Source organism: Zonotrichia leucophrys, chromosome 3, assembly GCF_028769735.1.
Source record: "Zonotrichia leucophrys gambelii isolate GWCS_2022_RI chromosome 3, RI_Zleu_2.0, whole genome shotgun sequence".
NCBI classification, from domain to species: domain Eukaryota; kingdom Metazoa; phylum Chordata; class Aves; order Passeriformes; family Passerellidae; genus Zonotrichia; species Zonotrichia leucophrys.
Window position 1 is genome coordinate 104261572 of NC_088172.1, and position 12239 is coordinate 104273810.

The following is a 12239-nucleotide window of genomic DNA, read 5'->3' on the forward strand; positions in this document are numbered from 1 at the left end:
GGCAAGATAAAATGTATTTTGTCCAAAAACTTAGCTGTCTCATTTGGCTGCAATGAATACACTGCATTTGGAAGGCAGCAGTGCTCCCAAGTACACTGGGTGATACCAAAATGCAGCAGGGGGATGAATAAAGCTCCTTACACACAGAACATGTTCTTATACTTTCTGTAGTGAACTGATATAAAAATAAAAACTAAACACAATTTTTTAAACAGTTTTCCTCAACTCACACAGATTTGTCAGCAAAGCCAGAGCTCAAAATAAAGATGGCTGTTGAATGGGAAAAGCTGCAATGCTGGAAGAGGCTGAAGAAACAGAACTTTTAGTTATGGTTTGGGATGAATTTCATTTTATCTGCCAGGTTCAGCCATAGAACTCATCTGAAACTGCTGCAAGAGCCAGTTTAACTGGTTACCCACTAGAACCACAGAGAAATGCAAAGTTGCTAAGTAAATATCTGAAAGGAGAAACTTCGCTGAGAAGTATTTTGGAACAGGGGACATCACTAAGAATAAAGAAAATAAACTATTCATGCAGAGAAAAAGAAAGACTTCCAAACAGGACAATGAATACAGGCAGAATGCTGGTCTGAAAACACACTGGTGTGATAGGGAGCTGCCACTCATTATTAAAGTAGCTTTGCCCCTTCTCACTAAAAATAAAAATGCAAAAATGGCAAACTTCTGGTTTTCTTTTTGCCCATTCACAAGACAGGTCACAACTTCTATCCTGACATTACACTAAGTCTTCATATGTCCTTCTTCAGGGACTGGGTTTTATTTTTAGCACCAATTTCCTTCAAATCTCCACTAAAATCAATTCATAATTCTGCCAATCAAAAATCCATGCGATTTCAAAATGCAGACATGATGGAGGATATGAATTCTAAAACTAAGTGGGGAAAAAAAGATGATTACTTCTATGCTGCAAATGTGTATAATGGTATAAAATCACAGGAAATTGAAGAGAAAAAAAATCCACAGGCTTTTCCTCTGTGCCTCAGAGGGAATAGCTAAGAAGTTAAAATACCCTGAAGAAACTAAAACCACTCTCATGGCACAATTTCAGGGACACAAATGGCCTCTGACAACATTCTTTGGGGGCTGTTACAATCTTCCTATCTAGGTATAACGTGCAAACTCCTTGTGTGCTGCCAGGAGATGCAGAGGGCTTGGATAATGAAACAGTGCATGAACAACTATGGAGAATGAGCAGCCTTTTTACCCCTCTCTGGTCCCAGGGAGTGCTGGCAGCCTGCAGATAGCGCTGGTTGGTGGTGCTGAAGCAGAGGAGGGGGGATATTGGAATAAGATCCCAATATTCCAAGTAGATTGTGCCTGGGCCAGTCTGACCCTCGCTGCTGGGCCAAAGGCAGCAGCTGTGGTGCATCACCCCAGAGACACCTTTAGCTTGCTGGAGGTTGCAGCTGGGCACTGAACAAGCCCAGGCTCGGTAGGAACTCCGTTTGCCTTTGGAGAGAAGGCTTCAGGCTAATGGTGAGGAGGAAAAGGAGATGGATTCTGCTGGAGGGTTATATCCATGGTCACAGAGGTGTGAATGTCAGTAACAACTCCAACAGAATCCCGAGCACGGTCTCATTGCCTTTTGAAGCTCCCGGGGGAGGGGCAGGATGACACCCAGACAGGCCAATGACCTCTGGGCACAGGGGCATCTTTTGAACTTGCACAACCACACACCGACCGTGCTGGAATGTTAAGCCTGACTGACAGGACTCACTCAGCAAGGGAGAGAGGTATTGCCACACCTGGGAAGGGACCCAGAAGTCTGAACCAGGCCATTCCAAGCCCACAGCAGGGGACACTCACGTTGGACACCACGGTGATGAAGGCGTGCGCGATGAGGAAGGGCAGCGTCTCGGGGGTGCCGTACTCGAAGCAATCCTTCATCAGGGCCAGCCCGTTCTTGCCGCAGAACAGGCACACGTAACGCAGCAGGTGCAGGGGCACCTCCACATCCTGCCAGGGGGAAAACCAGCACAGCATCAGCACCACATCACCCACACACACAGCAAACTCAAACACACAACTCCATAGAACAGCGTTAAATTTCTAGGATTAAAAGTGCACAACTTACGTTCATATCACAGAACGCCCCTAATATATTGCTTTCTTGAGCAGAAATATCCTGTTTAAAGAAAAAAAATAAAATTAACTCAAGCAATAAAAGCACATTTATAGACCAAAAAACCAACTGCCATTTAGCAGGTATCACAGTCAACAATAAAAAACCAAATTCCTCATTCAGAGCAAGACAGAAGCTCAAGCTTGTCTCCACTTTTCCACTGCAAAACAGACTTTTCCAAACTTCTTACCTCTTTTAATATATATAAATACACAGATATACTTAAAAGAACACTTCAGCAGTGTCTGGATGAACAGATTATTCTTCAATCCCACCCCTGCTCAGATCATCCATTTTTTTCAACAGGAATATGGCCAAGGGCTGTGTGTCTGTCACACCAGCCTGAGAACACACAACAAAACCAATCCAGGGACCTTGGAATGCAATTTCTAATAAAGATGAGACATATATGCAAACGTCTGAATTTAGATGAACTGCAGGACATCCTACAATCCTACATGTAATGACTGAAAGGTTTAAAATGTCTAAATATTCACTGCCATTTAATTTCAATCACTACATTTTTATATGTAACAAAACACCTGTTACAAACTAAATGTCAGACTTTTACAGGAGTGAGTGAAGTGAAGAAGGGGAAGGAATTCTATCACCCTATCACTCTGTTAGCTACTTGCTGCAACAAGAAATCTATTTTCTAGAAGCACTAAACTTAAAATGGTTTAGGAAAACAGCTTTACTTTTTAATGTCCACTTGTTGGGCAGTCCAGAGTGGGACATTTCTTTATTAGGGCTGTAACATATTGTGGTTCCATGCATTTGCTGGGGGCAAAAGGGCACTGGAGGTATAAAAAGTGGCTGTAAAACCCAACACTGCCATGGACACTTGTAGGTAAAACCACACATTGCTCTTCTCACCCCTCCATGGCAAACACCCAGTATTGACAGTCACAAATCAAATGCAAGTTTAACACAAAGTTAAGTTTTTAAATGAAATTTCCTGAATATATTTTAAATAGCTGTGTAGGAGTAATCCTAGAACTGTACCAGAGGATGCTGGAGGCAAGCAATTTTGGATGGATTAAGTGTGATACAAACATTTTGAATTATTCAATATGCTCATATTATAGCTAAGCATTTCTTTTCTTTTTTTCTTCTGGTGAACTCTAAGTCATGCCTGAACTCGTGATACTCCACCAGTTATTTTTAAATCAGCTTTGAAGGCAGTAGGTGGTATGTTTTTAGGCAGCAAGAAAAGGTGTTCAGTGCTCTGCTCATGAAAACTGCAGAAATGGCGTGAGAAATTTCATTAGTTTTCTTGAGAAAACAAGAGCTTTGTTGTCAAGTGAACTGCAGTTCTTAGAATGCAGAAATCCCAAACTCACAGAGGGCTGCTGCACGAGTCCTGCAAAGCTTGGGAAAGGCTGCTCTGAGAGACTGAAATGTGAATTCTGCTCTGCAGATGGGAAACAGAACAGTCTGAGAGTTCCTCACTCTCCTCCTTTTACTCTTTCCAATTGCATGAGAAATTAGAGAACTCCTCATATAGCATTGAAACCCACCATGAGTTCAGAAGCCAGAGCAGCTCTCCAGGACCTTTACCCGGAGCAAAGCTGGAGAGGGGCTTTGAGGAAGGCAGGCAGGGACGGTGCTGTCCCAAAGCACACAGCAAAAGGAACAGCGGGATGGCTCCACAGTGCCAGAGGGCAGGGCTGGATTTGGCATCAGGGAGAAATCCTTCCCTGGGTGCCCAGAGCAGCTGGGGCTGCCCCTGGAGCCCTGGCAGTGCCCAGGCTGGGTGGGCTGGGGGCACCCTGGGACAGGGAAGGTGTCCCCAGGCAGGGGATGGGATGGGATGGGATGGGATGGGATGAGCTCTAAGGTGCCCTCCCAACAATCCATCACAAAATGCACTGGCTGAGGTCTGACTGGACACAAGCCTGGCAGAAAGCACATATCTGCCCAGAAAATACTGACTTGAGAAGGAGAGGCAGAGAGCAGGAGACCCCAAAGAGCTGGGGACTGCAGCCAGAGGCACCTCAACAACTGATTTGGTTTCCTCTTTCATTTCATCCTGTCAAGGTCTGGTAAATGGTCAGGGAACTCCCTTCAGGTTCTTTGTTCATTCTGAGACAGTGCAAAGTTCAGGAGTGCACTTCACACTGCTGCTTCCTTCTCTGCAGGATTTTGAGAGCTTCCTTTTATAAATTCTTTCCCCCCCCCCCCCCCAAAGTGCCCATTCCAGGTATTTCACTGGCTGCACTAACTATGTAAAGGATACAGTTACAATCACCCTGTATGCAAGGGATAAAAATAGCCCATAAAGAAAAAAAAAAAGGCATGTCAAAGTATGAACATTCCTCAAAAAACCAACCATATATTTAAAAATACTTTGAGTTAATTTTGTTTAGGATGAAAAATAGACATGGATATCCCTCTGGGCACCAAAAATATTGATGAATGTCAAGAGAGGTGTGTAGATGGCTCCTCTGGATACCAACCAGGCTGTTGTGGTCTTCACTGTCACATTAGAGATGTTGTAAGGGACAAAAACAACTCTTAGCCCACAACATTTAAGGAAAGATCTGCATGATCCTACAGGTAGAGACACCTTTCTGACTCCCAACAAATCTGGCTTTGCTGCTCATTTTCATCCAGCTTCATCAACTCCTGAGGAGGGGAAACCTCCTGCTCCCACATGAATGCTTGCTTCCCCAGCAGACAGCCCAGTGTCCAATGGCTTTGGCAGCAGCTCAGAAGGGATCAGAACTCAAGAATTGAAGAACAAAGGCCTTGGAGGCGCCTTGGAGCAAAGGACAAGGGAAATATTGACCACTAATTGTTACTGTGGGAAAGCCTCACACTGGGAATTCCTACATGGCAGCCTAGGCACAGCAAACCCTTAATGGATGTGATAACTCCAATGGAGTTATGCTCAATAACTCCATGAAATTGTCAAAGTTCACCTCAAGGATCTAAAACAAGGAATTTCTGAAGTCACTCAGAGTGCAGACTGGAGTCTGTTCTGGATCAGCAATTTCCTTTTTTTCCAGGGCAATGGAAATGCTTGGTGGGAGAGGGAGAGCTACACCAGCTTCTCCCAATACATTTTTTGCAGATTCAGGCTGTTCAGGATCTGTTTAACTTACAAGTATAGCTAATGCACTCATAGCAGAGATTTTTTATTTTAGGATCTCTTGAGGACTGAAACCAAGCCTGATTTAAAGCACGAAGTGCTCTTATTACTGGGACTAATAACTTGTCTCAGTTCAGCTAAGATGTGCTCTAGACTGAAATCCAAAATTAAATTCTAGACTTCAGTGAGTCACTCATGGGAGCAGAAAGTTTTGCCATTAAAACAGCAGAATTACAGAATCCTAGTGCCTCCCAGATACAGAAAATATCAGTTTGTAAGAAAAATTATTGATGCTGGGACCTTTTAAAAGCAAAATTTAAAACTCTCTCCCACTAAAAAAAGGCATACAAATATGGCAGGCTGGCACACCTCCATAATCCAGACCTGGAAACACACAAAGTCTAGCAGAAAGGAAAAAAAATCCCTTACCTGCCTGTACCTCAGTGGTTTTCTTCCCAGCTTCCCCTTAAGTTGTGTTTTTAGGCTAGCTAATGAATGTATTTGATAATTCAAGTGATGTATAAGAGATGATACATGTATTATATATCCACTGCTATGTCTGGAGTGAGGGGCATCATCACAGCACAGCAAGTACAACAGAGCTGGTCTAAATCACTCCCAGGCTGCACAGCAAGGGAAAAGAAATCCCATCAGGCACCTGAGAGCTCCTTTTGATCATTTGGAAGTGAAATTCAAAGAGAAGGAAAGAATACATGAAATAGTAATTCAAGAGAAGGACGTGTGATAGTCCACAGAAAAGCTGCTCCAGAATTGTTCATCCCACATTGCTCTGAAGCCAGTCCTGGTACATGTCCCACAGGAGTGCAGGAGATAAATCAATTCACTTTATATCTGTACAGATACACCTGAAACTCCCTCTGTTAACTCATGCCCATATGGTTTGGAGAGGAACAAGAACCAAAATGCAGCCCACCTAAAAACCTGCTGTGTAGGGGGCTTGAACTCCATTTCTTGTCTCATCCATTCCATCAGAACTGATCAGATGCTGTGACCACCCTAACTCACAGCATTCGATCTGACTCAGCATCTTCTCATTTGGACTTAAGTTTATAAAGCAAATTTCAACCCTCAGGGCTCCAGTGAGCTCCCACAACTCTCTAAATATAAAATAAAAGGAGTGGGTGAGCTGCACTTTAATTCTCCACTCTGACTTTCTCAGAAGTTTGTTGGATAGAAGCTTTTCCTATATAGTGAAATGTACATCTAATTTGCATACAAATATTGTAAAATAACTCTTTACTTGTTAGACTATCACAGGCTGGATCAAAAGCCAACCATTCCAAAAATGTGTTGTTTCCATTAGGAAATGCTAACACCACCATATTTATTTCAGAAACTGTGAATTAAACACGGCAGGATTTTGGAATTAATTTTTTTAAGAGGAAATTTTGGGAAAATGTGAATGGCAGCTATAACAAATATCAGAGAGAAAAATCAGCACCCTGGAACAAAGCAATCTGTGTTGATCTCAGCTATTCCAGTCAATTAACCAGCTGTTCTAACAAGTCTGGTCTTGCACAAAGTTTAGTTTATGAAGTTTTGCTTCTAGAACCATAAATTGGAAAGAAAAATTACTAAACTATTCATGGGTTACCTTCTGGAAGAAAGGATTTGCTGGAGTCCCCTTTTGGCCTACCCGTTATTTAAACGGCACAATAATTCAGTGTACAGTTCCAGCCAGCTCTTATCAATATATTACCTATAACAATTAAGCACAATTTAAAGAAGGTGGAAGAGGATGTATATATTTATACAGAGCTGAAAAGCTCTGCTGAAGTGAACAGGAGAGCTGAATGTGCCTTAGCAATATATTACCTATAACAATTAAGCACAATTTAAAGAAGTGGAAGAGGATCTATATATTCAGAAAGTTTCTCTGAACAGCTCTACTGAAGCAGAGCTGAATGTGCCCATCCTGAGTGAAAGCAATCTGCTCATTAATGACAATTTCACCAAGACAGACACCAAGAGAAGCTATACCTCTATTGTGGGGTGGGTGTTATGCTTATAAGCTGTGTAGAGAGGAAACTGAATCTGGAAGATTTTTGCCACACACAGCAGCAGCTTCTCCTTCTCATCAGTGCTCCACAGGCTGAAGGGCTCCGTGCTCTTGGTGGGCTCCTCCTCGCCCAGGATACAAGTTCGTGCAGAATCAAACTTGTTCTCTAGAGGTTTTTGTCTTTCTCCATTTTCTTCTTGGTGGGATTCTCTCTCTACATTCAGGGGCTCCTCAGCATGGTGGCTCTGCTCTGGCCATGTTGGATCTATGTGAATAGTGCAATGTTTACAGAGCTGGTCCCTCAGAGCTTGCACTTGGGCAATCACCAAGTTAATCAGCGCACAAACCACTTGGTTAAAGATCTCCAGATGTTTATACTCCTTGAAACAGCACAAACATTGTCTGTAAGAAAACACAAAAAAAAAATTAATAAAAATAACTACTGTTAAAATCAGCTGGGTACTTCACCAAGAGAACTCTTCACATTAAAACATGTGAAACAACAAGTTATTTGACAGAATCGTAAAATGAAGGAAATCCAAATGAAACAGACTCCACCCAGCAGCAAGTGGGAGTCACAGAACCCTCCTTAAGCCTTGAGAACATCCCATTATTTCCAAATGCTTACCCAAACTATGAAGTCCCTGTTATCACTTAGCAGCTGGTACAGCAAGTAAAATATAGAAAAAAAGCCTTGTGGGCAAGGTCACTGTGCTACTGAAGAAGTCCCATTTTTCAGTATGTTTCTGACTCCATTTCCTCATCAGGCTTTCTCTGCTGCTCTTCATTGCAATAAATCATCCTGACATGCTTGTCAGCTGTGTAAGAACTCCTTATTGTTATTTTCAAATCAACAGGGCTGCAAAGTAATTTTGTTTTTAATGGAGTATTCAAGTTGACTTCCTTTATCTGCATGTGGATGGTGATGCCCTGCACACTGATATCCTCCATCCATCTAGGAAAAGGCAGCTCAAGTATCTTCAGTGCTTTCTTCACTTGGCAGGCTCAGAGATTATTCCCCTGCTTATCTGCTGACCCCCTGTAAACTGCAAAAGAGGGGAAAGCATCCCTTTGACAATATCATTAAAAAAATCAATTAAACCATCAAGTTCAACAGTTATAATGTAACTGTTGTTGTGGGTAAGGATGAACTGTGGATGCCAAAGAGCTTGTGGGTGCACAAAGCCCTGAGGCAGGTACCTCAACCTCTGCTTCTTCCACACAAAGCAGCACCTCCCTCACTCTGACCAAAAGGTAGAGGACATTCCTGCAGAAGGATTGAAATCTGGAGAACACAGCCAAGAAAGCCACCCCTGCCCTGGCCTTACTCACTGGAGAACAACAGGAAGGCTCCATGCCTGTGACAGACTGAGAGGGACTCTGCCCTTCCTCAAACCCTACTACACAAAGTAACTGCTACATAACTGGGAGCTGCCTTGCAGCAGAGATCTTCTCCATCTCCTGTCAGACACACAACAATGGGCTCCACTACACAACCAGAGCTCTCAGATATTAAAATAATACAAAAATCACATGGACCACTTTGAAATCAGGAGACAAAAGACAGGGCAAGAAATAATCAGTAAGTAGCAATGAATTTTTTTTCTGCACACACAGCATTTAATTTAGAGACTGGGGTTAATAAATTATAATTTTTAGGGGGAAAAAAATCAAGAGAACCCAGAGCTATGACAGGTAGAGGGTGCTGCCTCTCTTGATGGAACACAAACATGCCCCTGAGCTACAGCTCTTAAAGCACATCCTTTCTGAATACAGATATTTATTTTTTCAGTGGGTTAGACCAAAAGGTAACATTCAGGATTCCCTAATTCCAGCACAGATACAGTGACTGAAGCACCTAAACCCCTTTGTTCCATTTGTGCAGGGAAGAAAAATCCCTTCAATATTGTGTAAATGGAGTTTCACCCATGTGAAAAACATTTTCATCATTTACTTGGGAATGTATTTTCATGTTAACAAATGACAACAAGGGACTGCAGGCAAAACCCAGGGTATCCTCAACCATTTATCCTGGGGGAAAATGATGCTCAAAACTCCATCACTTGCCTACAAATTACTGCCCCCTTAAGAGCAACAAATCACCCTCACTAACAATGAAAACAGCCTGGTGAAGGCTTCTCACAAACTGCAGAATTCTGTTCCAAGACAGGTATGTGCAAAACCTCTCAAGTCTTCCTCTGTTGGAATGTGGAAGAAGAGTTCCACCAAAAATTGAGGAGATTAATAAAAAATGAGGATGCTACTTCTTTGAACATAACAATTTCCAGAAGAAAAGTAAAATAGAAATACTGCACACACATGGAAGAAAAAGGTGCTCTTCAGGAGCAGTCCCCAAGTGATCTTCTGAAGGAAAGCAGAGATTTAAACCACAGGCAACAAAGGCAAAAGCAGTTCTTAAGGAAGGCCCCAACTCTCAAAAGCCCATTTGGCAGAGCAGAGACAGGACATGAAAATAAAATATCAACCAAAACTCCTTCCTGTGGCCTCGTTGTCAGACTCCCCTTTAACCAGCCCAAGGACTGCTCTCCAGGCTCTTCCAGTATGAGCCCACTACATATGGAAGGCAACAAGGAAATCAGAAGAAAATAAAGAGTTAAATATTATCCAATCTTTCTTTTTTTTTCTTCAGGTTGGATTTGTCAAGCTGTAGAAGAGAACAAAACTCTGAACAGATGATGACCTGGAAAACGGGGTTGCAATTGTTCTCTGACAAACTTGGCATCTAGGACCTGTCAAGAAATGTCAGGAGTCTGGTTCCCATGCCTGCTGTTTGTTTTGATTTAAAAATCCTTTCTCTGTCTAAAAGCACATGGCAGAAGAAAATGAACTTGGCTTTTAATTTCTGGACAAAATGAGGAAGAGGAGGTTTCCTATTTCACAGGTATCCAAAATGTGACATTCCATTTTTTTTTTCTTTTAGAGTCTTCTAAACATCCAACTAGTATTTTCCAATTTGTCCTCCATGCTTTTCCCAATATTACTGATGATTCAGTTTGGTCTTAAAACTACTGCTGAACACTAAATCCCAAACACCTTCACTGTAGGTTCTTTCTAAAAGGTAATATCCATACATTTCCTTGTGCTGGAAAAAAATAAGTAGCTGTGAAATAATTTATCATTATATCATAATGTAATGATACCATTATTTTAAAGAAACAGGCTCAAAGCAACAGGAATTTAAATACTAGATTAAAAGGAATAATGTAATTTAAGATAAAAACATGCAAAGCATTTTCAGTATCATAGCTACTAAACTATGGGCTGCAATCCTCCATCACCTTGACTCAGAGTATCAGAACATGCAGAAAAATTTAACATGATGGTTCCATTCAGTCACCTTTCCTTTAATTCTTCTTACCCTACCCTGCCTCTGCAGAACATGGTCCCAAAATTTCATGTTAAAGCAGCAAGACACACTGACTGTCACCACAATAGAGCAGTTTGTTTTTCTACACAATTATTACAGAATCCAGAATGCCAACTGCATTCAAAACATGCTTTTCCCAAAATGCACTGGGTAACGAGTTTGTTTTATTTCCTAAGTAGTAAAACAGTCTTTATTCTCCAGGTATCACTTAGCTACACATTCATAATTTGCTAATTCTGAACATTCTACTGTATTTTAAAAAGGGAAAGCTGCTGATGGGAGTCAGCATCCTCAGCACTCAAACTCAATCCAAAATTACCTTTGCGTCCACGAGTTGATGTAAGCAAATATCTTGAGGGCATGTTCCTTTCTGAGCTGCAAAGCATCACCACCTTCAATGTCTGATACTAAAGAGAACAAAAACATAAACACAGAAACAAAAACATTAACACATTTTTTAGAAGAAAAAAACCCAACGTGCACTTGTTCTGTTATTAGAAACTACCTTTGATAGCACAGAAAGTAAACATTTTATTGAAACAAAAACTCGTAGATTTGGTTAACAAGGTTTAGATGAAGGTGATTTGGAAACTCAAAGTGCACAATGTTCTTGAACACTGCTCCAAAGGTTTGTGATTGAGAACAGACCCTTCTTGTAATTCTATTTTTATCAAATATTCCTCATAAGCTTTACTGGGAACTCCTGATTGATGTGCACTTTCAAGTATGAACTTTGAACAACTTTACTCATTAACCCGACACCTTCGGTTTGGTCCTTTGTTTTGCTGGGTTTTTTCCCCCCCAGATTTTTAAATGTCTGCATTTTGAGATGACCCTGAGACCTCCATTTCCTTCTCCTGATCAGATAAAGCCTGAGAAAAACAAGCAAACAAACAAAAGCCAAACCACAACAGAACTACCAAGATAAGAACAATGTGCTGTGCACATATAAGGTTATTTCAGACTGAGCTGATGATCACTGCTATCAAATACAGACACATCTATCGTGACATTTAACCATAATGAATCACTAATTGGCAAAATGATAAAGGCTCACCACATTTGGTACACAGGAAACCAGAACAGTTCTGTGCCGAGTTCAAACCCCAAATGCTTCACTGAGGGATTATCAAATGTCCCACTTCCCTCCAGAAATGCTTCTGCACTCCAGCAAGGCCAACACCAGTGGGGCCAGGCTGCACTTGGGCAGCCCCTGGCTATGCCCCAGGGCACTGCATTCTGCCTCCTGTCCCCAGTGCACAACTCCTGCCTCCTCCCAACATTTGTACAATTATCTAACTGCTACACAAACCAAGGTCAGCATTGCTCTGAAGGGGATCTTGGCATTTATAACACACCTAAGTTCTCACCTCCCCATTTCAAGTATCACACGCTCACAAATCCCTTCACAAGCCAACTTTGTGGGAAAGGCTCTCCAACAGCTCTGAGCTCCTCAGCATCCCTGTCCCAGCCTCAGCCCTGCAAGGTCCTGCCTGATCCATCCATGCAGCTTCCCAAAAGCTGCAGCTAATGAAGGTCTGTGGGCACGGATCAGAAAGCAAAGCTCAGAGGAAAACCACTTCACAGAATAATCA

At 42.0% G+C, this 12239-nt stretch overlaps 1 protein-coding gene across 10 annotated transcripts in view; it reads right to left on the reverse strand.

Annotated features, from left to right (window-relative positions):
* Window positions 1–12239, reverse strand: part of USP34 (ubiquitin specific peptidase 34) — a 117175-nt gene that overhangs the window by 89470 nt on the left and 15466 nt on the right. For all 10 annotated transcript variants that reach the window (XM_064709788.1, XM_064709789.1, XM_064709780.1 and 7 more), the window contains exons 2-5: window positions 10964–11051; window positions 7238–7658; window positions 2095–2145; window positions 1827–1976 (exon numbers count right to left, since the gene is read on the reverse strand). In XM_064709788.1, coding sequence (XP_064565858.1) covers window positions 1827–1976; window positions 2095–2145; window positions 7238–7658; window positions 10964–11051 — 710 coding nt within the window. The remainder of the gene's footprint in view (window positions 1–1826; window positions 1977–2094; window positions 2146–7237; window positions 7659–10963; window positions 11052–12239) is intronic.